Consider the following 12,861-nt stretch of genomic DNA (forward strand, 5'->3'; position numbering starts at 1 on the left):
GTCCAAAAGACTGTTCTATACATCTGTGTCTCTTTTGCTGTCTCATATACAGGGTTATCGTTACCATCTTTCTAAATTCCATATATATGCGTTAGTATGCTGTATTGGTGTTTTTCTTTCTGGTGTACTTCACTCTGTATAATAGGTTCCAGTTTCATCCACCTTATTAGAACTAATTCACAATGCATTCTTTTTAATGGCTGAGTAATATTCCATTGTGTATATGTACCAAAGATTTCTTATCCATTTGCCTGCTGATAGATATCTAGGTTGCTTCCATGTCCTGGCTATTATAAACAGTGCTGCGATGAACACTGGGGTACACGTGTCTCTTTCAATTCTGGTCTCCTCAGTGTGTATGCCCAGTAGTGGGATTGCTAGGTCGTATGGCAGTTCTATTTCCAGTTTGTTAAGGAATCTCCACCTTGTTCTCCATAGTGGCTGTACTAGTTTGCTATTATTTTCTCCCATTCTGAAGGCTGTATTTTCACATTGCTTATAGTATCCTTTGCTGTGCAGAAGCTTTTGATTTTAAGTAGGTCCTAATCTACATGATAAAGAATTTCAAATAATGATAGTGAAAGTGATTCAAAACCTTGAAAACAAATTGGAGTTACAGATAAATAGCCTGGAGACAAGGATTGAGAAGATGCAAGAAATGTTTAACAGGGACATAGAAGAAATAAAAAAGAGTCAATATATAACAAATAATGCAAGAAATGAGATCAAAACACTCTGGAGGGAACCAACAGTAGAATAAAAAAGGCAGATGATAGGATAAGTGAAGTAGAAGATAGAATGGTAGAAATAAATGAAACAGAGAGGAAAAAGAATTAAAAGAAATGAGAACAACCTCAGAGACCTCTGGGACAATGTTAAATGCTCAAACATTCAATCACAGGAGTCCCATAAGAAGAAGACAAAAAGAAAGAACATGAGAAAATACTTGAGGAGATAATCGTTGAAAACTTACCTAAAATGGAGAAGGAAATTATGACCCAAGTCCAAGAAACCCAGAGAGTTCCAAACAGGATAAACCCAAGGCGAAACACCCCAAGAAACATATTAATCAAAGTAACAAAGATCAAACACTAAGAACCAATATTAAAATCAACAAGGGAAAAACAACAAATAACACACAAGGGGATTCCCATAAGGATTACAGCTCATCTTTCAATAGAAACTCTTCAGGCCAGAAGGGAATGGCAGGACATACTTAAAGTGATGAAAGATAAAAACCTACAACCCAGATTACTGTACCCAGCAAGGATCTCATTCAGATATGAAGGAGAAATCAAAAGCTTTACAGATAAGCAAAAGCTGAGAGAATTCAGCACCACCAAACCAGCTCTCCAACAAATGCTAAAGGATCTTCTCAAGACAGGAAACACAGAAAGGGTGTATAAACTCGAACCCAAAACAACAAAGTAAATGGCAGTGGGATCATACCAATCAATAACTACCATAGACGTAAATGGGTTGAATGCCCCACCCAAAAGACAAAGACTGGCTGAATGGATAAAAAAATAAGACCTCTATGTTGTCTACAGGAGACCCATCTCAAAACAAGGGATACATACAGACTGAAAGTGAAGACCTGGAAAAATATATTTCATGCACATAGAGATCAAAAGAAAGCAGGAGTAGCAATACTCATATCAGATAAAATAGATTTTATTTTATTTTTAAATTTTTATTTTTACTTTATTTTACTTTATAATACTGTATTGGTTTTGCCATACATTGACATGAATCCACCATGGGTGTACACGCGTTCCCAACAAAGGGTGTGAAAACAGTCAAAGATGGACAGTACATAATGATCAAAGGATCAATCCAGGAAGATATAACAATTATAAATATATATGCACTGAACATAGGAGCACCACAATATGTAAGGCAAATGCTAACAAGTATGAAAGGTGAAATTAACAATAACACAATAACAGTGGGAGAATAACAATTATAAATATATATTCACTGAACATAGGAGCACCACAATATGTAAGGCAAATGCTAACAAGTATGCCAGGTGAAATTAACAATAACACAATAACAGTGGGAGATTTTAATACCCCACTCACACCTATGGATAGATCAATTAAATAGAAAATTAACAAGGAAACACAACTTTAAATGATACAATAGACCAGTTAGACCTAATTGATATCTATAGGACATTTCACCCCAAAACAATGAATTTCACCTTTTTCTCAAGTGCACATGGAACCTTCTCTAGGATAGATCACATCCTGGGCCATAAATCTAGTCTTGGTAAATTCAAAAAAACTGAAGTCATTCCAAACATCTTTCCTGACCACAATGCGGTAAGATTAGATGTCAATTACAGGAGAAAAAAATATTAAAAATTCCAACACATGGGGGATGAAAAACATACTGCTGAATAACCAACCAATCACAGAAGAAATAAAAAAAGAAAACAAAATATGCATAGAAACAAATGAAAATGAAAACACAACAACCCCAAACCTAGGGGACACTGTAAAAGCTGTGCTAAGGGGAAGGTTCATAGCACTGCAGGCATACCTCAAGAAACAAGAAAAAAGTCAAATAAATAACCTAACTCTACACCTAAAGCAACTAGAAAAGGAAGAAATGAAGAACCCCAGCATTACTAGAAGGAAAGAAAAGTTAAAAATTAGGGCAGAAGTAAATGAAAAAGAAACAAAAGAGACCGTAACAAAAATCATGAAAGCCAAAAGCTGATTCTTTTAGAAGATAAATAAAATTGAAAAAGCATTAGCTAGACTCATCATGAAACAAAGGGAGAAGAATCAAATCAACAAAATTAGAAATGAAAATGGAGAGATCACAACAGACAACACAAATATAAAGGATCATAAGAAACTACTATCACCAATTATATGCCAATAAAATGGACAACTTGGAAGAAATGGAGAAATTCTTAGAAAAGTATAACTTTCCAAAACTGAACCAGGAAGAAATAGAAAATCTTAACAGACCCATCACAAGCATGGAAATTGAAACTGTAATCAGAAATCTTCCAGCAAACAAAAGCCCAGGACCAGACGGCTTCACAGCTGAATTATACCAAAAATTTAGAGACGAGTTAACACGTATCCTACTCAAACTCTTCCAGAAAATTGCAGAGGAAGGTAAACTTCCAAACTCATTCTATGAGGCCACCATCACCCTAATACCAAAACCTGACAAAGATGCCACAAAAAAAGAAAACTACAGGTCATTATCACTGATGAACATAGATGTAAAAATCCTTAACAAAATTCTAGCAATCAGAATCGAACAACATATTAAAAAGATCAAACAGCATGACCAAGTGGGCTTTATCCCAGGGATACAAGGATTCTTCAAAATCTGCAAATCAATCAGTGTAATACACCACATTAATAAATTGAAAATTAAAATCTATATGATTATGTCAATAGATACAGAGAAAGCCTTTGACAAAACTCAACACCCATTTATGATAAAAACTCTCCAGAAAGCAAGAACAGAAGGAACATACCTAAACATAATAAAAGCTATATATGACAAACCCACAGCAAACATTATCCTCAATGGTGAAAAATTGAAAGCATTTCCCATAAAGTCAGGGACAAGACAAGGGTGCCCACTCTCACCACTACTTTTCAACATAGTTTTAGAAGTTGTAGCCACAGTAAACAGAGCAGAAAAAGAAATAAAAGGACTCCAGATTGGAAAAGAAGTAGTAACACTCTGTTTGCAGATGACATGATCCTCTACATAGACAACCCTAAAGACTCCACCAGAAAATTACTAGAGCTAATCAATGAATATACTGAAGCTGCGGGATATAAAATCAACACACAGAAACCCCTTTTATTCCTATGCACTAAGAATGAGAAAACAGAAAAGGAAATTAAGGAAATAATTCCATTCACCATTGCAATGAAAAGAATAAAATACTTAGGAATATATCTACCTAAAGAAACTAAAGACCTATGTATAGGAAACAATAAAACACTGGTGAGAGAAATCAAAGAGGACATAAATGGAGGGAAAAATATACCATGCTCATGGATCAGAAGAATGAATCTATTGAAAATAAGTATACTACCCTACAGATTCAATGCAACCTACAGATTCAATGCAATTCCTATCAAGCTACCAACGGTATTTTTCGCATAACTAGAACAAATAATTTCACAATTTGTATGGAAATACAAAAATCCTCGAATAGCCAAAGCAACCTTGAGAAAGAAGAATGGAACTGGACGAATCAACCTGCCGGACTTCAGGCTCTACTACAAAGCCACAGTCATCAAGACAGTATGGTACTGGCACAAAGACAGAAATATAGATCAATGGAACAAAATAGAAAGCCCAGAGATAAATCCACACACATATGACACCTTATCTTTGACAAAGGAGACAAGAATATACAATGGAGTAAAGACAATCTGTTTAACAAGTAGTGCTGGGAAAACTGGTCAACCACTTGTAAAAGAATGAAATTAGATCACTTTCTAACACCACACACAAAAGTAAACTCAAAATGGATTAAAGATCTAAATGTAAGACCAGAAACTATGAAACTCCTAGAGGAGAGCATAGGCAAAACACTCTCAGACATAAATCACAGCAGGATCCTCTATGACCCACCTCCCAGAATTCTGGAAATAAAAGCAAAAATGAACAAATGGGATCTAATTAAAATTAAAAGCTTCTGCACAACACAGGAAAATATAAGCAAGGTGAAAAGACAGCCTTCTGAATGGGAGAAAATAATAGCAAATGAAGCAACTGACAAACAACTAATCTCAAAAATATACAAGCAACTCCTGAAGCTCAATTCCAGAAAAATAAACGACCCAATCAAAAAATGGGCCAAAGAACTAAATAGACATTTCTCCAAAGAAGACATACAGATGGCTAACAAACACATGAAAAGATGCTCAACATCACTCATTATTAGAGAAATTGAAATCAAGACCACAATGAGGTACCACTTCACACCAGTCAGAATGTCTGCAATCCAAAAATCTGCAAGCAATAAATGCTGGAGAGGGTGTGGAGAAAAGGGAACCCTCCTACACTGTTGGTGGGAATGTAAACTAGTACAGCCACTATGGAGAACAGTGTGGAGATTCCTTAAAAATTGCAAATAGAACTGCCATATGACCCAGCAATCCCACTTCTGGGCATACGCACCGAGGAAACCAGAATGGAAAGAGACACATGTACCCCAATGTTCATCGCAGCACTGTTTATAATAGCCAGGACATGGAAACAACCTAGATGTCCATCAGCAGATGAATGGATAAGAAAGCTGTGGTACATATACACAATGGAGTATTACTCAGCCATTAAAAAGAATACATTTGAATCAGTTCTGATGAGGTGGATGAAATTGGAGCCAATTATACAGAGTGAAGTAAGCCAGAAAGAAAAACACCAATACAGTATACTAACACATATATATGGAATTTAGAAAGATGGCAATGACGACCCCGTATGCAAGACAGCAAAAAAGACACAGATGTGTATAATGGACTTTTGGACTCAGAGGGAGAGGGAGAGGGTGGGATGATTTGGGAGAATGACATTAAAACATGTATACTATCATGTAAGAATCGAATCGCCAGTCTATGTCTGATGCAGGATACAGCATGCTTGGGGCTGGTGCACGGGGATGACCCAGAGAGATGTTATGGGGAGGGAGGTGGGAGGGGGGTTCATGTTTGGGAACGCATGTACACCCGTGGTGGATTCATGTCAATGTATGGCAAAACCAATACAATATTTTAAAGTAAAATAAAGTAAAAATAAAAATTAAAAACAACAACAACAAAAAAAAAACAAAGCCACAGTCATCAAGACAGTATGGTACTGGCACAAAGACAGAAATATAGATCAAAGGAACAAAATAGAAAGCACAGAGATAAATCCATGCACCCATGGACACCTTATCTTTGACAAAGGAGGCAAGAATATACAATGGAGAAAAGATAATCTCTTTAACAAGTGGTGCTGGGAAAACTGGTCAACCACTTGTAAAAGAATGAAACTAAACAGTTTCTAACACCATACACAAAAATAAATTCAAAATGAATTAAAGATCGAAATGTAAGACCAGAAACTATAAAACTCCTAGAGGAGGACATAGGCAAAACACTCTCTGACAGAAACCACAGCAGGATCCTCTATGACTCGCTTCCCAGAATATTGGAAATAAAAGCAAAAGAAAAAAACAAATGGGTGCTGAATTTTGACAAAAGTTTATTCTGCATCTATTGGGATGATCATATGGATTTTATTCTTCAATTGGCTAATGTGCAGTATCACACTGTTCTTTTGGCAGATATTGAGAAATCCTAGCATCCCTGGGAAAAAATCCAACTCATTCATGATATGTGATCCTTTTAATATATTGTATTTGATTTCCAGTTTTTTGTTAAGGATTTTTCGACTATGTTCACCAGTGATATTGACCTTAATTTTCTTTTCTTGTAATATCTCTGCCTGGTTTTGGTATCAGGGTGACGGTGGTCTCATAGAATGAGTTTGGAAGTGTTCTTTCCTCTACCAGTTTTTGGAAGGGTTTCAGAAGGACACATATTAACTCTTTTATTTGATAGAATTCACCTATGAAGCCATCTGGTCCCGGACTTTGGTTTGTTGGGAGTTTTAAAATCAATTTGATTCCATTTTAAGATTCAATTTCAATGCTTGTAATTGATCTCTTCATATTTTCTGCTTCAGTCTTGGGAAATTGTACATTTCTGAGAATTTGTCAATTTCTTCTAGGTTGTCTATTTTATTGACAGAGAGCTGCCTGAAGTAGTCTTTTATAACCCTTTCTATTTGTGTGGTGTCAGTTTTAACTTCTCATTTTTCATTTCTAATTTCATTGATTTGTGTCCTCTCTTGATGAGACTGGTTAAAGGTTTATCAATTTTACCTTTTCAAAGAACCAGCTTTTAGTTTCAATGATCTTTTCAATTGTTTTCTTTGTCTCTATTTCATTTATTTCTGCTTTGATCTGTACGTTTTATAAAATTATCTTAGGAAAAAAACAAACAAACAAACAAAACCAAACTCATAGAAACAGAGAACAAGAGTGATGTTGAGAATGGGTGAAGGAAATCTGAAAATGTTATAAACATCCAGTTATATGATTGATTAATTGATGTTTGGGGGATGTAAAGTATAACATGGTGATTATAGTTAATAATATTGTACTGCATATTTGAAAATTGCTAGGTCAATTGATTTTAAATTTTAAACACAGAGACAAAATATAATGGTTAGGTGATGGGAGTGTTAACTAAAACCACAATGGTAGTCATTTTAAAATATACACATGTTTAAAACCACTATGTTGTACACTTTAAACTTATACAATGGTATATGTGATCTACATCTCAAAAAAGCTGGAAAAATTTTAAACCACAACATATGTACTTTTACTGCCTAGAACTGCGAATTGGCTAAGTCACACAAATTTAACTTCAGTGAAGTTTAAAAAATATAGACATTAAATGGAGTTTTGTGGGATGAAAGGGAAATAACTTCTATCTCAAGCTTCACTTTGACCAAACTTGGGCGTAATTTCTTGAATTTGAATTTGTCTCATACCCTTGGTTGCCATATCCCTCTAGAGCACTGTATTTCCTGCTGCCCTAGCCGCCAACTCCTGTTAGTAGCTGGTGCTTCCAGAACCCCTGTGACCCAAGTAGCTGCACCATCTCCACACCTGGTCCTCACTGGGCCAGACCAAGTACCTTCAGGGCAGCCTCAGGAGCAAACCCCAGTGGATGACCCACAGGCAGAGGTGGAAATAAAACCACAATTGAAACCCGAGGCAGTGTGGCTAAGGAAGAAGAGCCAAACTTTCCCACCAGCTATACAAGTAGCAGATTAAATCCACATGATCAACTAGGCAGACTCTGTGTCTATAGAGTATATAAAAGGCCATGGGAGCTCCCACAAAGAAAACGCACTGGACATTGGAGGCAAGAACACACAGGAGTAGGACTACATTAGAGTCTGAGCTACCAGCACAGCAGGTCCAGAGACCAGAGCAGTGTTGGAAGGCACCCCAGGGGGGCAAGGCGGACTGTGACTCCCAGTGAGCGAAGGATGCTGACAGCAGCAAATGAAGAAAAAATATTTAGTATTCTTTTATTTTGACTTGTTTTGCATTTTCTTTTGGATTTTTTCCCCAATCTGTTGTTGTTGTAGATTTAATGAGCACTATGAAATTTAATAACTTTTTGATTCTTTTTTTTTATTTTCAATCACACTTCTTATGTTGTTATAAACCTCTGCCTCTACTTAGGCCTCCTGCAATTCTGTGGACTTCTCCTTTTAGTCCCCTTCTTTTATTTCCTATTTTTTTAATTTTAATTTTAAGCCTATTATTATTTTTCTACATCGATTCCTTTGTTTGGAGAAGGAAATGGAAACTCAGTCCAGTGTTTCTGCCTGGAGAATCCTATGGACAGAGGAACCTGGAGGGCTGCTGTCCATGGGGTCACACAGAGTTGGACACGACTGAAGAGACTTAGCATGCATGCATGCATTGGAGAAGGAAATGGCAACCCACTCCAGTATTCCTGCTTGGAGAACCCCAGGGATAGAGGAGCTTGGTGGGCTGCTGTCTATGGGGTCACACAGAGTCAGACATGACTGAAGCGAATTAGCAGGAGCAGAATTCCTTTATTTGCATTTCCTACTGTTCTTCTCTCCTTGCAATTAAATTTTAATGTATATAAATCTTCTTTATCTACCTGTGTTTAACTTTGAAATCTATTCTTTCCTTCTTCCCTTTCTTCTCACCATATTTGTTAGTTTTGTTCTCATTGCTTTATTCCCCACTTGGCAACTTGCTTTAGTTTTGTTTTCCAGTTTGTGCTTTCAGTTCAGTTCAGTCCCACAGTCATGTCCGACTCTTTGCGACCCCATGAATTGCAGCACGCCAGGCCTCCCTGTCAATCACCATCTCCTGGAGTTCACTCTAACTCACATCCATCGAGTCGGTGATGCCATCCAGCCATCTCATCTTCTGTCGTCCCCTTGTCCTCCTGCCCCCAATCCCTCCCAGCATCAGAGTCTTTTACAATGAGTCAACTCTTCGCATGAGGTGGCCAAAGTACTGGAGTTTCAGTTTTAGCATTATTCCTTCCGAAGAACACCCAGGATTGATCTCCTTTAGGATGGACTGGTTGGATCTCCTTGCAGTCCAAGGGACTCTCAAGCGTCTTCTCCAACACCACAGTTCAAAAGCATCAATTCTTTGCTGCTCAGCTTTCTTCACAGTCCAACTCTCACATCCATACATGACCACTGGAAAAACCATGGCCCTGACTAGATGGACCTTTCTTGGCAAAGTAATGTCTCTGCTTTTGAATATGCTATCTAGTTTGGTCATAACTTTTCTTCCAAGGAGTAAGCATCTTTTAATTTCATGGCTACAATCATCATCTACAGTGATTTTGGAGCCCAGAAAAATAAAGTCTGACACTGTTTCCAGTTTCCCATCTATTTCCCATGAAGTGAGGGACCAGATGCCATGATCTTCGTTTTCTGAATGTTGAGTTTTAAGCCAACTTTTCCACTCTCCTCTTTCACTTTCATCAAGAGGCTTTTTAGTTCCTCTTCACTTTCTGCCATAAGAGTGGTGTCATCTGCATATCTGAGGTTATTGATATTTCTCCCTGCAATCTTGATTCCAGCTTGTATTTCTTCCAGCCCAGCATTTCTCATGATGTACTCTGCATATAAGTTAAATAAGCAGGGTGACAATATACAGCCTTGACATACTCCTTTTCCTATTTGGAACCAGTCTGTTGTTCCATGTCTAACTGTTGCTTCCTGACCTGCATACAGGTTTCTCAAGATGCATGTCAAGTGGTCTGGTATTCCTATCTTTTTCAGAATTTTCCACAGTTTATTGTGATCCCCACAGTCAAAGGCTTTGGCATGTACTTTAGTCTTGTACTTAACTGTAATATATCATTTTTGGTTTCCTTTGTTTGCTGGGTCAATCTATTTTACTTTATTTTTATTGGACTGTTCTATTTTACTTATGGGTGTATATGCCATAATTTTAATTATTGTTTGCCTGATTTTGTAGCTGCCATTTGTCTGGGGTTCATCTTGGGTTTCTCAACTTTGGGTATTTGTTCTAATCTCATTTAATGCCATTAGAAACCACCTGTGGGATCTTCGTTCCTGGCCAGAGATGAAGCCCTGAGACTTTGGAGTGGGAGCACTGACTCCAATAGCATAGACTACCAGAGAACTAACCCTAGGGAGTATCAAATAGTGAGAACTCCCACAAAGGAAACCACTGGAATATAAGACCCAGCATCACCCAACCACCAGTCACACCCTGTGTAGGATGCCTCATTCAAACAAAAAACAAGACAAAAATACAAACCCAATCATCAGCAGACAGTATTACCACCTCACTCAGCTCTGCCCATGAGAGAAAAAAAGAACTGAACACAAATCTCACCCTATATGAAGCTTACACAAACCACTGGACCAATATTTGGAGGGCAGAAACCAAAATGAAGAAAGAATTCAACCTTGAAGTCTAGGAAAAGGAGACCTCAAACACAAAAAGTTAAAAAAATAATAATGTAAAGGCAGAAAATACTGGAAAAATGAAGGAACAACCTAGAAACAGAAGTCCAAATAAATGAGGAAATAGGCAAAGTACATGAAAAAGAATTTAGAATAATGATAGCAAATATGATCAAAAACCTTGAAAAGAGAATGGAGAAAATGCAAGAATCAATCAAAAAAGACCTAGAAGAATTAAAGAATAGACATACAGAATCAAACAACCCTATTACTGAAATTAAAAATACTCTCAGTTCAGTTCAGTTCAGTTGCTCAGTTGTGTCCAACTCTTTTCGACCCCATGAATTGCAGTACGCCAGGCCTCCCTGTCCATTACCAACTCCCAGAGTTCACTCAGACTCACGTCCATCAAGTCAGTGATGCCATCCAGCCATTTCATCCTCGGTCGTCCCCTTCTCCTCCTGCCCCCAATCCCTCCCAGCATCAGAGTCTTTTCCAATGAGTCAACATGAGGTGGCCAAAGTACTGGAGTTTCAGCTTTAACACCATTCCTTCCAAAGAAATCCCAGGGCTGATCTCCTTCAGAATGGACTGATTGGATCTCCTTGCAGTCCAAGGGACTCTCAAGAGTCTTCTGCAACACCACAGTTCAAAAGCATCAATTCTTCGGCGTTCAGCCTTCTTCACAGTCCAACTCTCACACCCGTACATGACCACTGGAAAAACCACAGCTTTGACTAGATGCACCTTAGTCGGCAAAGTCATGTCTCTGCTTTTGAACATGCTATCTAGGTTGATCATAACTTTTCTTCCAAGGAGTAAGCGTCTTTTAATTTCATGGCTGCAGTCACCATCTGCAGTGATTTTGGAGCCCCCCAAAATTAAAGTTTGACACTGTTTCCACTGTTTCCCCATCTATTTCCTATGAAGTGATGGGACCAGATTCCATGATCTTCGTTTTCTGAATGTTGAGCTTTAAGCCAACTTTTTCACTCTCCACTTTCACGTTCATCAAGAGGCTTTTTAGTTCCTCTTCACTTTCTGCCATAAGAGTGGTGTCATCTGCATATCTGAGGTTATTGATATTTCTCCCGGCAATCTTGATCCCAGCTTGTGTTTCTTCCAGTCCAACGTTTCTCATGAAGTAATCTGCATATAAGTTAAGTAAGCAGAGTGACAATATACAGCCTTGACTTACTCCTGTTCCTATTTGAAACCAGTCTGTTGTTCTATGTCCAGGTCTTACTGCTGCTTCCTGACCTCTAGAAGGAATCAATAGCAGAATATCTGAAGCAGAAGAATGAATCAGTGACCTGGAAGATAAAATGGAAATAACTGCTGAAGAGCAGAATAAAGTAAAAAGAATGAATGGAACTGAGGACAGTTTCACAGACATCTGGTATAATATTACATGCACCAACATTTGAAGTATCAGGGTCCCAGAAGAAGAAGAGAAAATAAATGCTGTGTGAAAAATTTTGAAGAAATTATAGTTGAAAATTTCCCAAACATGGAAAAGGAAATAGTTAATAAAGTCCAAGAGGAGCAAAAAGTCCCATTCAGGACAAACCCAAGGAGAAGTATGCCAGGACATACTAATCAAACTAACAAAGATTAAACACAAGGAAAAAAAAATATTAATAGCACCAAGGGAAAAGCACCAAGTAATATACAAGTGAAATTCCATTATGTTTAACAACTGATCTTACAGCAGAAACTCTGCAGCTCAGACGGGAATGGCAGGATATACTTAAAGTACTGACAGGGAAAAATATACAACCAAGATAACTCTACCTGGCAAGGATCTCATTCAAAATTGACGGAGAAGTCAAAAGCTTTCCAGACAAGCAAAAGTTAAGAGAATTCAGCACCACCACCCAACTTTACAACAAATGTTAAAGGGACTTATATGGTTAGGAAATACAAAAGTAAAAAATGATCTAAAAAAACAAACCCCAAATAATTAAGAAAATGGCAACGGGAACATATATATGAATAATTACTTTAAATGTAAATGAATTAAATGCTCCAACCAATAGGCATAGACTGGCTGAATGGGTACAAAAACAAGGCCCATATATACGTTGTCTACAAGAAACCCATTTCAGACCTAAAGACATATATTGACTGATAGTGAGAGGATGGAAAAATATATTAAATGCAAATGGAAAGCAAATGAAAGCTGGAGTAGCGATCCTCATGTCAGACAAAACAGATCTTAAAATAAAGATTACAAGAGATAAGGAAGGACACTACATAATGATCAAGGGATCAGTCCAAAAGGAAGACATGAGAATTGTAAAC

The 12,861-nt window shown here is 37.5% G+C and overlaps 1 protein-coding gene across 6 annotated transcripts in view; it reads right to left on the minus strand.

Annotated features, from left to right (window-relative positions):
* MTMR8 (myotubularin related protein 8) overlaps window positions 1-12,861 on the minus strand; it is a 242,315-nt gene that overhangs the window by 100,704 nt on the left and 128,750 nt on the right. For 2 of the 6 annotated variants that reach the window (XM_060407421.1, XM_060407419.1), the window contains one exon: window positions 1,659-11,870. The exons of the other annotated variants lie outside the window; for them this stretch is intronic. In XM_060407421.1, the coding sequence (XP_060263404.1) occupies window positions 11,480-11,870 (391 nt within the window). In that variant the 3' untranslated portion in view covers window positions 1,659-11,479. Of the gene's footprint in view, window positions 1-1,658; window positions 11,871-12,861 lie in introns of those variants that run through there. 6 annotated transcript variants of the gene reach the window in all.

Source organism: Ovis aries, chromosome X (assembly GCF_016772045.2).
Source record: "Ovis aries strain OAR_USU_Benz2616 breed Rambouillet chromosome X, ARS-UI_Ramb_v3.0, whole genome shotgun sequence".
Classification (NCBI taxonomy): Eukaryota; Metazoa; Chordata; class Mammalia; order Artiodactyla; family Bovidae; genus Ovis; species Ovis aries.